This window comes from Lissotriton helveticus, chromosome 3_1 (assembly GCF_964261635.1).
Source record: "Lissotriton helveticus chromosome 3_1, aLisHel1.1, whole genome shotgun sequence".
Classification (NCBI taxonomy): Eukaryota; Metazoa; Chordata; class Amphibia; order Caudata; family Salamandridae; genus Lissotriton; species Lissotriton helveticus.
In genome coordinates this window covers 1,496,665,861-1,496,684,680 of record NC_136061.1, presented here as the reverse complement: position 1 = coordinate 1,496,684,680, position 18,820 = coordinate 1,496,665,861, and the positions used below count along the sequence as shown (strand labels likewise).

Here is an 18,820-nt window from a genome sequence, read left to right as displayed (position 1 = left end):
TTGGTGTATTATTATATTGTGTTTCTGTGTTGGTTCATGTTGTTGATATTCACTGTACTACTGTGTTGCGGTGTTGTTAAATTGTGCTTTTGTGTTGCTAATGTACTGGATTGTGTCCCTGACCTTTGTCAAGTTGTTGTGGTGTATATTTCTTGTTATATTATTGTTGCATTGTTGTTTTCTTAGGTTTGCATCCATTAGTAGACTCTATTGCTGTTACTGTGGTGTATTACTGTACTCAAACTCCTCACTTTAGATTGCAGTGGTAACTTATCCAAGCACTCAGCGGAAGGCGTAAAAAAATGGGGCAGATTTATCAACCTTTCACGCGGTGAAGCACAGCAAGACACCTTGCTGTGCAGCGCTGCATGAAAGTGAGAAGGGAGAAACGCGCCACATTTAACATTATATGATGCACTCCTGTCCTCTCCTTGTGCTGGCACACATTGTGTTGCCTTGTGCCAATGCAGGCACCCTTTCACTGTGATGACTGTATTGTTGGCAGAATTGGGCACCTTCCTGCACAAAAACAATCCTCGGAGGCATTTTTCTCTTTCTATGTGTGCTGCAGGGAGCAACACACTTAGATAGAGGACACAACAAGGAGAAATACAGATATTTCTCATTATTGTGCCTCTCCTTGGATGGTTTACAATTTTTAAGCATTCTCAGAGTTGCCAGTAATCTGAGAAGGCACCAAAATCCATGGGTGGATGCCCGGGAACACCCACTCTCAACTCATGGAAAGCCTTCCCAGGGCAGAGTAACGCAAGGCAGCGACTTGCACCACCTTGCGTTACTCCACATTTACCAAACAATGCAGTGCCATGCAAGGTGGCCATGTGTTGCTTGGTAAATCTGACTTAGGGATTGTGTTGCTCTTGTGACATTCTGCGTGATGCTAGAGCAATGCAATCCCTCGACAAATCTGACCCTTTAAGGGTAGGGGCAGATTTAGAATTAATTTGTTCAGGTGAAAAATCACAAAAATGAATGTAAAATGCTACTGTGATATGGTATTTACATTATATTGCAAAATATTTTTTGATCTGCAAAGTAGGCTTAAAGTAACACAAATAGTGCCCTGTGCTTAATTCAATCAGCGGCGCAAAAGATGCACCATGGTGCGGGGTATTAACAACGTGACGCATCTGTGAGATGCGTCACGTTGTAAAGCCCTATGCCATAAGGAGGCGTTCCTGCCCAGGGGGGGGGGCGTTCCTGCGCAGGAATGGCTCCTTAAAGTGGCTGAGTGAAATCTACAAGATTTCACTCAATCACTTTTAGCCCAATGCTGCGTCAAAACCCTGTGCCTGCTTGAAGCAGGCGTAAGGATTGACGCAGCATTTGAAGGATAGGGCACCCTGGAGCCTTGCTGGAGCTGCGTCGCACTGGCAACGCAACTCCAGCAATGCGCCACTTTTACAGCACAGATGCGTGACGCATCTGTGCCGTTTTTGCCTCATGGTGCGCCGCATTGTAAATGCGGCCCATCCATTGTGGCGGAGGCATGGTGCACTATAAGTGGCGCATCCCTGCTGATATGCAGGGATGCGCCACTTATTGTAAATATTTCCCACAGGCTTTAAATTGGACAAATTATTTGACGTCTCCAAACCTTTTCCACATTGCATGTGTGCTTCATTGTACAGCACACACACAATGTAGGAAAAGCTTCAAAATTAGTATTTTGCATGCAAGGGACCCTTCCAGTACAGATCCTATGCTATGTTGCAAAGGTGGCTGCATGGTGCTAGGCAGCCTGTTTGAGTGTGAGTGCGGGGAATCACAGTAGCAGCGCTATATCTTTGTAGATATGGCTGTGAGCTGTGCTTTTAACCCTACACAACGTAGTTGCATTGCACAATTTTCTTTAAAATCTGCCCCAAAGTCTCAACCTCTGACACTGCAATATCCAGGAAAAATAAGAATGTATAGATCTTGATACTTAACAAAGAATAATAATCAGTGTTCAATTTACCATCAATTTACAATCATATCCAACCATATGAGCTGCCCTTCAACACTGAGTTGTGATATTAGATAAACACCAAATATTTCTTGCGGATATTAAAATTAGATCTCTAACATAATTCAGTGAACACAGCTCAATTAGAACACAAAATAGTCTACGTCTTTGTTTCAACTTGCATTTTTTTATGGTCCCCTGTGGAACTATTCCTTGTCCTTTCCCTTACGTGCAAAAAGGAACAATTTAGCTGAAAAATCGCTGATCGAATGCAAACTGTTTATAAGTCTAGGAGCGACCTGTGTTTCTTTTATGTCAAAGCCTTCTTCTATTAAAGCCTTTTTCACAAACTCATCATCCAAGGATACGACTGGGAACTTGGCATTGCCTTGCATGTAAAAGGTGCATTCGAGTACAACAGACATTATGAGACAGCCACCTGGCTTTAGCAGAGAAGTCATACTTTTCAGGGCCTTGCAGTAGCCCTTTTTATCAGTGCTCATAAATTCCAGACAAAATTCACTCAAAATGCAGTCAGCTTGAGCAGGAAGAGCTGGGGCTACTGGGTGAGACTCAGCAAGTTCTCCTTTGAAAACATCTTTTATGGCTTTTCTAACCTTCTCTTCTTTCTCAATCCACATTTCTCTGTAAAAAAAAAAAACATTGACATGATATCATTGTAAACATGCCATTTTCTTTTCATAACTTTCACATGTGTTACTCTAGCTCCTGGCCAGGCGTGCATTGAGGCCACTGAAGTAAACTGCCATGGACTGACTAAGGTTTACATTCCGCCATAATGTGGCCAGAGTGAGCTAATGGAGCCTGGGTCTCAGATTCATCCATCTTATTCTTTCCCCAACCTGCCCCCAATACCATGGCTGATGGTTAGTAAATACACTTGCTTCATACATTGATGCTTAGATGCAAATCATAGCCTTTCATGTCTCTTCACTAGGCGAGATTCTCTCCCCAGTCATGCACAATACTGAAGTGATGTAGCTGCATGCCTGCATGCATAAAAAACATCCAAGCAATGTTGCGAAAGAAGCATCGTCATCAGCGTTGTACTTGTATTTATCTTGGGTCATGGAGCCTCCTGGGAGCAAAGTAGTTATCTACCAGGAAACACTATCTTATCTTATCTTATTTTACCTTACCTTATCTTATTCTATTCTAGATTCTGGTTATATCATAAACCACAAGGTGGAAGACCAAGGCCCAGATGTAGGTCGCCATTTACCGGTCGGTAACGGCCGATTTCGGCCGTTACCGACCGGTATTTAGGATTTGGCATGTAGGGGGCATCTCATTTACAGAATCAGTATATTTACCGATTTGGTAAATATACAGAATCGGTAAAATACCGAATCGGTAAATTTACCGATTCTGTAAATCAAGATGTAGGTGGCACTTCAAAGAGTGCAACAGGCCCTTTAGGAGTCGGTATTTACCACCCAATCCTATTGGGTGGTAAAATACCGATTTCCTGTGTACATGCACATCTGTGCCAGTACACCTATGCCATGTGACACACAGACATGCCCTTAGGGCATGTATGTGTGCCACATGGCACACAAGCCTGCAATTGGGGTGCTACAGGGTGTCAAAGTGACTCCCCATTCCCCCTGCCAGGATTCGGTATTTACCGATTCGGTAAATACCGAATTGGTATTTCCCATTGATTTCCCATTGATTCCTATGGGCTTAAAAGCCCATAGGAATCAATGGGAAATACCGATTTGGTATTTACCGAATCGATAAATACCGTATGTTACAGATTCGGTAATTGTGATTTTAAAATTACCTACATCTGCCTCCTTCCCATTGATTCCTATGGGCTTAAAAGCCCATAGGAATCAATGGGAAATACCGATTTGGTATTTACCGAATCGATAAATACCGTATGTTACAGATTCGGTAATTGTGATTTTAAAATTACCTACATCTGCCTCCTTCCAATTTACCGATTCATAAATACCGAATCGGTAAAATTCGGTATTTATGAGTCGATAAATTGGATTTACCTACATCGGGGCCCAAGTGCTTTGTAAATGCCATAAGAAAAAGAAGATGACAATATAGACAGAAAAACGAGACAAATGTTAACTGAAAAATAGGTCAACATATACAAATACAAAATGTAAAATACATCAAACCTGGGATGGCAATATGGGACTATAATACACATTACAATGTTTTTTTTTAATGCTGTCAAACAAACAGGCACTGATTTGAATTTGAACTTTTATGCTTTGTTCACTGTGAGAAATTGAGTTGTTGGTTGTGAATAGTGTGAGCTCTTCTCAAGCAACAGCCACAAAGCCTGTCAGGGTGAACCTCAAATGGTCACTAAATAACTGAGGCCTTATTTATGAAGGTCTTGCGCCGCCGGTGCTTCACTTTTAACATGGGAAAAAGTGACGCATCGGTGGCGCAAGGCCTTCATAAATAAGGCCCCTGGTGCTTAACCCTCTGGCAGCTTGGTGCAAAAACAGACAGACTTGACGTGGAGGTAATGTGTAAAGTATTTATGCAGCACACAATCAGTTATAAAGTGAAAACCCAACACTAGAAAAATGAAACACAAATTTAGAAAAATAGAGTAAATTTGTAAAATGTATTTGACATTAAAAAAGCAAAAATCGAATCAGTAGAACCAGAATTTTGAATTATTAAAGTTTACAGTGAAAACTAGCACCTAAAAGATCAAACCGCCAACTGTAAACATCGTGGGGCATATTACCAACAAATAGCGATATTTATCGCTAAGTAGGGTTAGAGGCAATATTTTTATCGCCGCGCATCACCGTTTTTTTTCGCTGAGATAACTTGCTATTAGCAAGGTTTATCTCAAAAGCGATAAAAATCAGGCGAAATGTGTGAATATCGCTGAGAATACAGCGATATTCACGCATTAGCGACAAAATGCTCTTAGCCATGTTATTCACCTCCCATTGGATAACATGGCTAAGAACTGGTCTGAGCAGGCATTGTTTTTTGGTGATAGCGGGAATATTTCCATCGCTACGCCTTCCATGCTAATAGGCGATAGCGACGTTAGCGACAGCTTTCAGTCGCTAACAGGGTGGGTACGCCCACTTTGCATGTCATTAGCGATAAATATCATATCGCTACATGCAAAGCGGGCCACAAACAGCTCACTATCGCCTAAAAGCTGTCGCTAACATTAGTTAGCGACAGCTTGCTAATAGAGCAATAGAATTATCGCCGCTTAGCGGCCGAAAACGGCCGCTAAACCGGCGATAATTGCCTATCGCCACCCTTGGTAATATGCCCCCTAGTCGTGCGATACAGAGGCAAAGTTGAAAGTTATGGTCAACCGAGATGGAGCATGGTTTGGATACACAAAGGTAATTGGGCTAGTCTACACTTACCTGTGGACTTAAAAGAAATTTCAAGAAAAACTGTCTGAGAAGATAAGGTGCAGATTGTGATGCTTGAGGAGAAGGAGCCGCTGATAAAGTCGGGCTTTATCAGCGGCTCCTTCTCCACTTAGTCTCGATCCCACTTAGTCCCTTCTTTGAAGTTGAAATCTCCTGCGGGACAAAGCTGCGGGCCTTAGCCAATGAGGGCTCCACAAAGTCGTAAACTCCTTCTGTGGGGAACCACTGAACAGGATTTGCTGCAGCGGAGAATTACTTAGCAGGAGCTGCCGCAAAGTCAGACTGGCGAAGCAACTTGGGCAGATCTATAAGTGGGTAAGTCCTAGTCTCCTCTTGGTTAAACAGGCACTTGTGTTGGCCAAAAATGTCTTAAGTCCAAGGTTTTGTATTTGGACTATATCAGTACCTTTAGTACCACTTACAAGGGTCCAGGATGGGTGAAGCACCATTTTGAGGGTCAGGACTCACTCAGGCTGGGTCCAAGGCTGTCTCCTTACTAGAACTTATGGATGATGTTGACCTTAAGCTTCTTAGCACGGTTTCCACACATAGCACTGGGCACACACTTGATGCATTGTTTTCTAATAACAAAGATATCACTAGTCTCAAAGTGCATCCTCTGGCCTGGTGGGATCACTCAGCCATCTTTTTTACGATTAACTGCCCTACAGCTAATATAGCCCCGATTAAGAGGCATATGTCAGCTCAGCATAGACCCTGGGCTAAAATTGATTAAAATCAATTACAGAAGTTACTGATTTCATCAACCTCCCGGGCTGTTGAAAATCTGTAGGTCACAGCAGAGTCTTATTCTAATTGGCTCAACTCTTCTCAAATATACACTATAAAAACAAGCATTTGCAATGCAATAGGTCTCGCATTTGCCAGAGTTTGAGCTATTGGCATTGTAAATGACAATGCCTTTTATTTATGTGTTTTGAAAACCTGCAAGTGGTGAGTACACACCCACTATGCACTTATAGTCATTGCTTACAAGAAACAGGGCTGGCAGTAACTGTGCCTCTTTTACTGCTAGCCGTGCTTCTCGTAAGCAAGGACTAGAAGTACGAAGTGCATGTTTACACACCACTTGCGGGTTTTCAAAACACATAAATAAAGGGCATTTTCATTTACAATGCCAATAGCTAAAACTCTTGCAAATGCAAGACCTATTGCATTGCAAACGCTTGTGTAATGTGGCAGCCAAATTGTTGCTTGATTGTTTTTTTTATCTTCTTTCATTTTGACATGTAAAACTAGTTTTGTTGGCCCTCCACTGGAAATAGTGGAGTGAAGGATAACAGTCAAAATGTAACCACTGTCCACCAGGATCCCTAGAGCAAAGGATTTGGCTTGACCAGGAACTTATGGTAGTGCACATTATTTGTGATCTACAAAGCAAGAAATACTGAGGCAGATCACTGGGAGTCTGGGTCCCAGACCTTTGAATGACCTGAACCATAGTGAGAAAACAGGGCCAAACTACCTCCATATCCGAGAACTTTCTACCACTGAATTCTATAGACTTGGGGGGGGGGGGTTCTGTGCACAGATTTGAGTTAAACGACATAGGGGCACATGCTCCATTTCGGGTTGTGCTATACCTTTCATACTAGTTGCCTAAAGCGGATGCAAGGCAATGTTGCACCACTATGATGTACTGAAATAAATGCATTCTCTTCTGCCTGCTCTACCTTTGGGTGTGGTTTTAGAGTCATACATTAGTCCAAGCTGGCTATTTCATTGTATGAGTGCTTGGGCCGTGGTATCTGTAGGACATGTAGACTCCTTATGCAGATGATGGTTTTTCCTGTGGATCCACGTTTGGTATTTTTACCCTCATTATGTTTGGGTATTGTAAAAAAAATAAAAGTTACTAAAAGGACAGTAATAATTTGTCCCCATTGCATCATTCTTAAATATTGAGATTCTTGATTGATGCTAAGGAAAAAACAACGCAGTTGGGTGGAATGCTTGCAAAAGTCTTAGCTGCTGATATTTGCTGGGGTCGCATTCTAGTCCATAGTTTTTCACCTGCTATACCACTTCAGAGACTAGCTATATGTAAATCAGCCTTGATCCTGCAGCAATAGGAACAGTCCTGCCAGAAACATCAAGCCAGATACCCTCCGAACTGGAACACATGAGACTCCAGGCTGGTTTGATGCTATTGGGCAACATGCTGCATTATATACAGTAGTACAGGTTAACAACGGGCCTATTTTATTTATTTATTTTAGGATCAATGGTTGTTGATGTTGAGGCAGTAGTACTATGAACAGTTGCACGCTTCCAACTATAAACAAAGGTCTCTGTCTCTGTGGGATTTTTAATGTGGGGTCTGTGGAAGTTTAAAATACATTTAGAAATAATGTAAAAGAGTTCAGATGTTGGCTTACAAGTCTGACCTACCTGGTTTGTCGGCAAGCGGGTGGATGATTGAAGCATGGAGGTTGGGAGAGCAGGGATATCGGATTACCCATGTTTCTTTCCTGGTGCATGGGTTTATCCTGCAGCCATGGGCGGAAGCTGCTTCGAAGGAAGGGAGGAACAACACAACGATGAACACCACTGTCCTGAGCTCAAGTAGGGTGTAAACGATCTGTAATCTGAGATGCCTTCCAAGGCTTGATATTATAAGGAAAAGTAACAAAAAAGTACATGGATACAGTAACCTGCCATGCACAATTCAGCTACCCATCTAAGCAAGGGGCTAGTGAAATCATACTTAATTACCAAACCATCAACTCATTGTCAAGCCTGTCAGTACCCAATCTCATCAGTGCAGTCCCATAAACTATGCAATTCTCAGCTCACGTGTTATTCCCAATCTCAGCACCTACGTATTGGTGCTGGTCTATATTCATGTGTATATCGTCAACCTCTCCTGCAAGGGAGAATACAATCAATTCAAATGTCCACCTATAGTATCCACACAAGGAACATCATTGCCATATACCACCTTGCCTACCTTGACTCCTGGATGCAGTATCTGACCTGGAGTAACCTTATAATGTGTTAACATTAATCCAACCAAATCTAAACCACCACAAATTAGGTCCTATTACATATACCCCTTCACATAATACCCTCACAATATCATCTTTAGCTCCATATATCACTAATCAATCAATTATCCACTTTCATTTAGTGTGGCATACGATCAACTCTCTATGTTACCAATGTGAATTCCCCATAAGGTTGATGGGAACATCCTCCCTGTAAAAACATGTATCCCATGAGTTTTTCATGCCCCATGTGTTCCATACTCATTCACAAATGGAGTCTATCCACCCAATCTATTTACGTGCCGATTTAGGATAATGCTACCTCTTGAAAAAAAAACCAAGCTAGTACACTCCGATCCTAGTGTTCTGCCAGAGCGTCATCTTTGAACAATATTTAAATACCAGAAAGCAATGGTGGACCGTACCCATGTGCACCTCCCAAAACAATACATCATCCATTTCTCCACATCGCGGCCATTTCTCTACCCGGACCGCCCCAAGGTTTATATCTAGTATTCACCGCAAGATCACGCTGTAATTATACCTCTCTTCGTGTCCATAATGAAATGGCATCGGATCCATATCCTCCACCAATAATATGGGCAAACCTGTCCACCCACCCAAATATCGGTACAAATAAAGTGAATCTTCTTCACCAACTACTGATAAGGAAAGTCAGCCGCAGCTGGCACTAGTGTCTGAAATCCATCGCCTCATCCCACTGCAGTGAGAGTGGCGAGGTCAGGAGGAGGAGGAGCTTTGCAGAACTTTAAAGAGGGTGGGTGGCAAAAGGAGGATGAGCGTGATTCAAGGTACCCATATTGGACAGTTTGTCCTCAGAGGGTGGGGCCTGGAGGGTGTCGTCTGGTAACAGGAGAAGGGCAGCATATACACAGGCTTCCGGATCAGTCATCAGCAGTAGAAAATAAGAAGATAAAGGCATGCACACAGCATGCGTGTGCCTGCTCGCTCCCATGGCAATACTCCATGTGAGTGAACTTGCCAGAAAAGGTAGGACATGCACCCACCAATAGCCATTTGCAGGCTACAATTTTTTAAGGACACAAAGGGAAGCCATTCCAAAGTGTGGGAGGAGTCAAACCCCAGAAAGTAAAGATGACAGCACAAGCGCTGTTTAGGCTCAACCTAAAAAGAGGCCATGGCAGGATTCATCAATCAGGCTCCTGGTTTTCAGATGCCCTTAGGGTTGAAAAACAATGTTGCAGACGCCAAGAGAGGAAATGGAGAGCCCTATATGACTCCCATGAGAGAGAAACTTACAAACTCTCACTTACCAAATATAAATCCCTCTTGATTACAGAAAAAGCAGCTTACTTCTCATCGCAAATTGAATCTGTCAAAAACTCAGCTAAAGAATTCTAGCAAGTCATCATAAGCTTACTAAACAACCTGATTATAAAGGCAATTGGGTTAGTCAGTACTTCTGCAATGAGATTGCCTCACATTTTAGAGGTAACATTGATTACATTTTCAACTCCTTTGATCACACTCACTATCATTCTCCATCCAGCATTCAAGACAACAGGGTTGGCATCCCTGATAATGATCTGTCCACGAATGTCTTCGATTCATTTTTCCCTGTTTCTACCACACCAATAAAAGATCTCATTTTGACCACCAAATCAGGCTCTTCGGATAATCCGTGCCCGCCCTCAGCTGTCAAGCTGGTCCCCGACATTATTGCAGCCCACGTCTCAAACATGTTCAACAACATGTTTAGAACAGGCATCTTTCTTTCCCTATGGAAACAAGCCTCCATTTTGCCTCTATTGAAAAAAAAATATATGGACCCTGAAGATCCTGCCAACTACCGGCAAGTTTCCAGACTCCCCTTTCCTGCTAAAATAGCCTAAAAAGTGAGGAACATTCAACTAAATCAATTCATCAAGGATTTCAATTGCCTAGACCCCACCCAATTCGGGTTTGGATCGGAGATCGCACTGAGACGGTCCTGATCAAGGCTACTGATGACACAAAGTTCATCTTGGATGGGGGGGATCAGCTGCTCTCATCTTGCTGAACCTGTCTGTGGCATTTGATACGGTGGATCATTCCATTTTGATTCACTGTCTGGAAGCAAAGGGTATTAAAAACCTTGCCTTGAAATTAGTCTCTTCCTTCCTGTGAGACAGGGAAAATGTTATCAACCTTGATGCCTTCTCTTCGAACTCTTCCCACCTGCCTTGTGGTGTTCCGCAGGGCTCTTCACTTAGTCCCACCTTCTTTTAATGTCTATGTTGCAGATCTGGCTCCACAGGCTCAATCCCTCGGGTTTTCTCTCACTTCGTATGCAGATGACAGGCAAATCGTGCTATCAGCTTCAATTAATGTATACAACACCAGCCTCCACATTCATAATTGCATGAAACATATCAACGGCTTGATAAACAAGCATTGCCTTAAGCTTAATGCCAGGTAGACCAAGATGATTATACTCGGCAAAAACCCACATTTCTGGTCTGCCCCTTGCTGGCCTGCAGATATGGGATTCCTTCCTGTCCCTACCAGGAAAGTCAAAAGTCTCGGGGTCATCATTGATGATCGCCTACTTTTAAGCAATCAAATCAACACAGGAGTCTCCTCTTCCTACAACACCTTGAGAATACCTAACAAAATACTAATCTTTCTGTCAATGTCCATTAGGAAGTCAGTGATTTCCACATAAGTACTATCAACTAAGCGTGGGCGTAAAATCCGTTTTGCGGGCGAATTTGCGGATTTTTGACGATTTCGCGATCCGCATCTCATTAGACGCCTGCATGAAAACAACTTTGCACAAATAAGATATGGCAGGGATGGAAAACTGACAGCAACCATACCTATCAAACGTGGTGTACGCCAGGGCTGCGTGCTCGCCCCAACATGGTTTAGCCTTCATATCAACGGTCTGATTAACACCCTGTCACATGAAAGAGATCTAGATGCCCCAAAACCAGCTGCACGTAGGATCTCGGCTATGATGTTTTCTGGTGACACCCTCCTGGTGTCAAAATCACCTATGGGGATCCAAAGGATATTGGACAGATTTCAGTTGTTCTGTGAGGAAAGAGGCCTTGAGATTAACTTCCAGAAAATGAAATTTATGGTTTTTAACAAACCAAAGAGTACTCGTCCAAATCCTTTACTTAATGGTAAACCTCTGGAAAGAGTAACATCCTTTACGTATCTTGGCATTACAATCACTGAGACCATGGAGTGGGGGGCACACATAGTGAAGTCGACTTTAAAATTAGCCCAGTCAACAGGGGGCATCTTGAAGGTCTTTAATAAATCAGACAAGAGCGCTGTCAGCCCGGCGCTAGAAATTTATAAGGTTCAGGCACACGGGGTGCACTATATGGCGCAGAACTCTGGGGCCACTGTAAGCCCAAATCTTTATTACAGGTTGAGAACCAATACATTAGGAACCTCTTCAGATTGCCACGTAGTACTCCTGTAATTCCACTACGTCTAGATCTGGGTTTGATGGAATTGGAAGAAGTCCTATGTCTCAGACCCCTTCTATATTGGCGTCGCCTATGGTCGACACCTGAACTCCTCCCATACAGAGAAGAATTGTCCGAAGTTCTAGAAATCAGGGGTGCTGCCAGACTGCCCTGGGTTTCCCATATTAAACATCTGTCAACTGACATGGGTCTGGGGATGTTGCTCTGATCCAGAGCTAGCATGCACCCAAATGAAGGCCAAATATGAGAACTATAGAATGGCCTTCCTACATTCCAACTCCAATATAGGTAGATTAACTACAACCTTTTTGGAAATAAAGGATAACTCTGTCTATGAGAAGGTCCTCGACCTCATTAATTCTGCGACTGCCAGAAAACTCTATCTGCAATTTAGATTTGGGGTTCTGCCTCGCCGTTGTTTTACATCAAAGTGAAGAAGGCAAAACGAGGATAGGTGTCCTGCTTGTGACTATCCTGAGGAAACAGACCAACATGTTTTTTTTGGTTGCCCGGGATACAGCAAAATGAGAAAAAGATGGTTGGTGCAGATCTTCAGAAACCTGGGTAGCAGGTTGAAGTTGAAGGGTTTAGGATATTGAAGTATGATCTCAATATTCCAATTGTTTACTCAGTTACAGGATTTCTGTTTTGTATGCGGTGTGCAAAAAGGGTTTTTCTTAAAACACCAAACTGGCAACCAGATAAGTTTTAGTAGTTGTTAAGTTTAGTTCTAGCAATTGGTAAAATCTCCCTTTTTATAATATTACATATCATATAACTGTAGGGTTATTTTCTCCTTTTTATAAAACGTTTTAGTCTGTGTTATCTATTTATAAAGCAGCTGTTTTGGGGGAGATTGTGTTCGGCCGGGCTTAGCTCTGCTGAGAACACGCTACCACCTTTCCCTCTGACCTCTCCACCGGCCGGGCTCAGCTCCGCCGGCCCGGAAATACACTTTCTAGCAGCCCTGTAGTCCTGCTCCAGGCCACGCTGCCGCCACGTTCATCAAGCCGCGCCAGGAGGCGCATAAAGCTTTGCGTGGCCCCTCGTCCCACGAGGACGCGCGCGGGAAGCCCCGGGTGAAGCCCAGGATAAGGGTTGGGCCATCTGCGGCCGTCCCAGGCTGGACAAGGCAGGGCTTCCCCTCTAATGTGTGAAGTACAGGACCATCTTCACTAACAAGGTACGGTGCGAACTCGGGAGGGGTAACTGCTACCTGATATAGTCTGTGGGACACGTCAGATTTGTGGGATAACATTTCAAGCGAGTTAGGAGGGTCTGTGAAAAGCACTGGGTAAGAGAAAGGCAATGGAGGGGGGTGGAGCTCCTGTTACTACAAAAAAAGGGAAGAAGGCAAAAAGTCGCAACATGCTGCTACTAATTGTATTTTAACAAGTATTGAATCTATTGTTGACGATTGTGAGGATATTTTACTGGGGGCCCCATCCATAAAAGAGGCGGGAAATCACGATCCCCTGTTCGATGGCCCTATACTGAAAAGGAGTAAAGTGATCCCTGCAATTTTTTCAAAGAAGCCAAAGCACACTCGTCCTGCTGATGAAATGCATTCTACCCCTGTTAATCCTATTGAGGTAAATGTTATAGAGACTCCAAGGGGGGGTAATTTGAATAGTAAGGTTGAACTTCTGGCTAAATCCATTGAAAATATAGACCGGTCCCTGCAGGAGAGACCATGTGAAAAGGGTATTACTTGCTCTAATCCATTTTCTGTGTTGGAAGGGGAATCTAGGGAATTAAGCGAGGTATTATTACAAGGACCTGGGGAGGTTGTGGAGGTCTTGGATAGTACAGGCGAATGCTCCAGATGTTTGAATTTTAATAGGACAATTATGAAGAAAATGGAAAGCTTGGAAGGGGACATAGCCTTTATTAAAAAAATGATGATGGAATTAATAAAGCAGGGGGAATTACATGTGACGAAGAGCCCTCAATCATTATTTGTGTCCAAACTGACAAAAGCCCCTAATGCACGAGCAGTACCATTGAATGCTTCTAAAACAGTAGGAGGGCCACTATCCAAGACTTCAGCTCAAACTTCTCTAGTTAGTATGCCCGCCGGCCAGAACATCCCTATTTCCTACGCTGAGGCAGAAAAACTGTGGGGACCAACATTAAAGTGTAAGGATTCACATGGGGGTAAAAAAAATTCTAGTGACTCGGTAGAGGCAATTAAAGAGGTAAATGTTGAGGATAATTGGGGTAATAAACAGATTAATACACCATATAGATCCCCAAATGCCACTGTCTACATGACGGGTCACTAAGCTTGGTGTTGCCAATGCCTATGAGTGCAGCAAATCCATCCGCAATAAAGCCATTCATTGGCTGCGCCATGTGAGAGGGTGCAGATCAGTTATCAGGGAAGACATGATTACTGTAAAAAGACTGTCCCTGTTTAGCTCTCTAACAGACTGCATTGAAATACAGTTCGGTAATACGGCAATTGCGGAGAATTTAGTGGCGCTAGAGTATAGAACTTGCCCACCCAGGAACTCCAATATACAAATTAGACACGCACCGTTATGGTCCAAAGCCAGGCCTAAGGATGTTTCGGATCTCAATAAAATAGACTGACTATAAAAGGATAACCACTTGAATAATGCAGTACAAACACATAATATGTGCATGTCCGAGCATCAGGTTAATAACACCATAAATCATATAGATATGGAGGTGATGGCGTTTAATGTCGAGGTGCCCCTTGACTGGGAAGAAAGGAATAATGACACTAGTAAAATTCGATGCCCTCTAAGAATAGTAGCAGAGAGAACGGTTCCCGAAGTATCTACTAGGCGGATGGTTGCAAACACCAATGTGATCAATTTGCTTTCATGGAACATAGCGGGTCTCCAAAAAAAAAAGGTAAATCAAGAATGGAATGAATTTATTGATATGTATGACATCTGTATGTTCCAGGAAACCTGGAGCACGATTCCCCTGCATAAAAGTGGGTATTCCACCCATTTTATCCCGGCAATCAGTGCAGGGAAAGGCCGCCCATCGGGAGGACTTCATGTATGGATTAGTGTGGCCCTGAATTGGGCACTCACTGTGCATAATTTATCTACTGATGACATATTACATATTTCCGTTAAGGGCCCCCATATTGGAAGTTCTATGTAGCTGTTTAATGTGTATGCTAGAGGTACCCCGGGAGGTCAAATTTGACCTATTATAGCATTACTCGAGGTGGCACTAGCGGGTATCCCCCCTTGTCTAATGTTATTGTAGGGGGAGATTTTAATTGTACATATGAACTCCTAAGCGAAGAAGATCACCTGGGATTTAGCGAAGAGGATTCAAGACAGTCTATCCCGCCCCTGACTTTGGCCCCAATTAGGAAATGGACACCTAGAGCGATCCAACTAAATGCGCTAACATTAGAATATAATCTACGCGCTTTGAATGGTAGGACCATTTCTGATCCAAATGGTGCGATGACTTATAATAGACTTAGTTGCCCGTCCCGTATCGATTATATTCTACTTGACACCCGATCTTGGGGCAGATTAGTGGATATGGAAGTTAGACAGTCGAAGGACAGTGACCACAATCCGCTCTGTATGAAAATAAGATGGGGGAGCGGGAGGGAAGCACCAAATGGTCCATTAATGCTTGCAAAAGAGGTAGTTCCATCTAATTGTAAATGTAGACTAAAATGGAATAGGGTAATGTGCCAAGAAGACAAATTGATCAGCATCAAAGAACTAGTCGAAGTAGAGACTAGAGAACTTTTACCCCATAATTCTGTCCAGGCCATTGAACAAAGTTCTAAACTTACGGACTCCTACAAGAGCCTAATAGAGAAAATTGGCTTATTTTTTACTATCGAGGATACTAGAGGGCCTATGAAAAATAATCCAACTATAACTGGTACCCCATGGTATACGGCTGAATGCAGGAAAAGGAGAAAGGCTATATCGAATTCCATTAGGAGGAAGGATGCGGTAGCAGTTAGGGTGGCCAGAAAGGAATACAATAATTGCATTAAAAGGGCAAAGAAGGATTGGAAGGAAGAGCATTGGCAACAACTTAAGATCGCTGCCTGTTCGAAGGACTCTACCCTGTTTTGGAATCTGATAAATAAACTTGATAGGAGAGTAGTAGAGCCCCTCCCTAACCATATAACCGAGCAGCAATGGCATTCCCATTTCTCAAAATTGTATTGTGATGAGGCTGAGACAGGCCAAACTTTGGGGGCACAAAATCATTTTATTATAGAGAAGCATATACCTGTAGAACCCTTTGCAACCTGGGAAGTACATGATGCCATTATGAGTATAACCCCTTCCAACGCAGCAGGCCCGGACGGGTTACCGGGTGATTTATTTATATATGACCCCAAGTTGTGGACTGACTTCATTGCCCTTCTAATGAACTTAATTCTTCATGGACATCCTGTCCCTGATTCTTGGAAGGGCGCCGAAGTAGTAACTATCTACAAGAAAGGTGATAGGGAAGGACCCTGCCAACTACAGGCCGATTAGTTTAATCGATGCTATCTAGAAAGTAGTTGGCAGGGTCATCATTAACAGAATAGGATCTTGGCTTGAAGAAGGGAACATACTGACTCATTTTCAGGCGGGCTTCCGACAAAATGTGGGTACGATGGACCAGGTTTTCAGGTTCTGTGCAATATACTGGAAATCTGTGACCATCTTGAAGGGGAATTTATATCTGGCCTTTATAGACCTGAAGAGCGCTTTCGATCTGGTGCCCCGTGATAAACTGTGGAAGGTGCTGTTGGACATGGGGTTCCCGCGATACCTCCTGGAGTTTATTGTTAAACTTCATCAGGACAATTATGCCAGAATTAGATGGGGGAGTCAGGGGCAGCTAACAGGGAGGGTACCTGTGAACAGGGGGGTGCGCCAGGGCTGTGTGATGGCCCCGACATTGTTCTCCCTCTTTATTAATGGGGTGGTAGACCATTTGAGGGAGGACACTGCCGATGCCCCAGTCCTGGCAGGGGAGAAAACACCCACCCTCCTCTTTGCAGACGATACCCTCCTGATGTCCAAAACTCCCTCGGGACTCCTGAAATTGTTGGACAGATTCAGTCTGTTTTGCGACGAACGTGGGCTGACCATCAATAACACTAAAACAAAGTTGATGATGCTGCCCCCATTAAAAAAAGCAAAGAGAATTCATATCACTCTCAATGGGTCACCGCTAGAGGTGGTGGAGGCATTTGACTACCTGGGAGTCAGGATCAACAACAGAATGAAATGGGACTCCCATGTTGCCAAAATGCTCCTAAACTTTAAAAGAGTATCTAAAGTAATTCTGAGGAACCAGCGAATGTCCGTCAGCAGGCCTATAGCTCCGGCTCTTGCTGTTTATGAAGGGAAGGCGTTAGCCTCTGCAGTTTACGGGTCTGAACTATGGGGCTGTGAGAATACGGTTGATTTGGTTAGAGCCGAGCATACGTTTCTGAGGGACTTAGTTTCCCTCCCTACCTCTTCTCCATTGAAGCCCCTTTTTCATGATATGGGCAAACGCTCGATTTCAGATATAGTTCGCCTCCGCCCTTTGCTGTTCTGGGTGCGCCTGAGAAGGACACCAGAACTGGCAAATTACACCTTGGTGATGGACGAATTGATCATTCTGAATAGTGTGAATAAGATACAGTGGCTTAATAAACTGAGGTAGCTGGTGATGAAGCTGGGATTGGCTGAATTTTGGATCTCCCAGTCCCCATCTCCCAAGCAAGTTGTTAAAAAAATCTATTGGGAGTGGGTACATGCCGAGGAATTAATGAGCACAAAGTGGGGAGCCCTAACGATTCAATTTTTGGAACATAAGCCCACTAGGAAGCTTGAACCATTCTTAGATTTCACCCAAATCCCAAAAGACAGATCACTTTTCCTGAAAATGAGGTATGGGACACTCCCTCTTAACAAATTCACCGAGGGCTGGAAAGGAACGCGGGTTCCACATCCTATCTGTCCAAGCTGCTCATGCGTGACTGAATCCTTACAGCACTTCTTGTTCGCCTGCAAAGCATACAAGAGGGCTAGATCAAGATGGTTAAAACCAGTATGCAGGGAGCTGGGAGTCAGTGACTATAGGGTTGCCCTATGCATCCTCTCATCAGACACAACATCTTTGTTTATCGTATGTGGGGTTGCAAAGTATTTAACAAGTGCCTGGCTCACACGTACTATGCTGATAAATACAAATAAAACCTAGATCTTGCCTGCATAGAAAGTCCATATGTATACCACTGCTGTTACACTTTAATTCCTGTTATCAGGTTTTTTATAATTGTATATAGTACTTTTATTGTCTTTTAGATTTGTGAACTGGATATATTTATTTTAAATAGCGATTTTAGGCTCGGAATGTATATACTTTTATGATATAAATATATAGAATAAAGTAATTCAACAAAACAACAACCTATTTATAAGCACTATCGGCCAGATTCATCATACTAAAATTGGCTCGCAAAGGGCCAGATTCTGAGAATCTGGCCCTTTGCGAGCGCTATTTTTGCATTTGGGATTCATCATCCCAAATGCAAAAATCGCTATACTAGAAATCGCTATATTGCGAAGAATCGCATTTAAGGAATCTCAATTAGAGATTCTTTAAATGCTATTCATGAACCTTTTAAAAATTGCGAATTTGCAATATTGGGCCGCTATTTACCGCGAAGTGTAACTTCGTGGTAAATAGCGAAAACTTAGAAAAATGCACTTTAGTGCATTTTTCTAAGTTGTATGTTACACACACACATGTCCTTTGGACATGTGTGTGCGCAACACCAGTGTACATTTGCATTTCAGGGGTGCTACAGGGTGTCCTTTGGACACCCTGGCACCCATGAAATCAATTCCTTATTTGCGATTCGCTAATTGCTAATCGCAAATAAGGAATGACTCCCCATTCATTCCTATGGGCCTTGAGGCCCATAGGAATGAATGGGAAAGCCATTCCTTATTT

General features: G+C 43.1%; 1 protein-coding gene across 1 annotated transcript in view; it reads right to left on the bottom strand.

Annotated features, from left to right (window-relative positions):
- Nucleotides 1-1,561: 1,561 nt before the first annotated feature.
- LOC144825013 (indolethylamine N-methyltransferase-like) overlaps nt 1,562-18,820 on the bottom strand; it is a 60,045-nt gene continuing 42,786 nt past the window's right edge. The window contains exon 3 of the mRNA XM_078683928.1: nt 1,562-2,614. Coding sequence (XP_078540054.1) covers nt 2,176-2,614 — 439 coding nt within the window. The 3' untranslated portion in view covers nt 1,562-2,175. The remainder of the gene's footprint in view (nt 2,615-18,820) is intronic.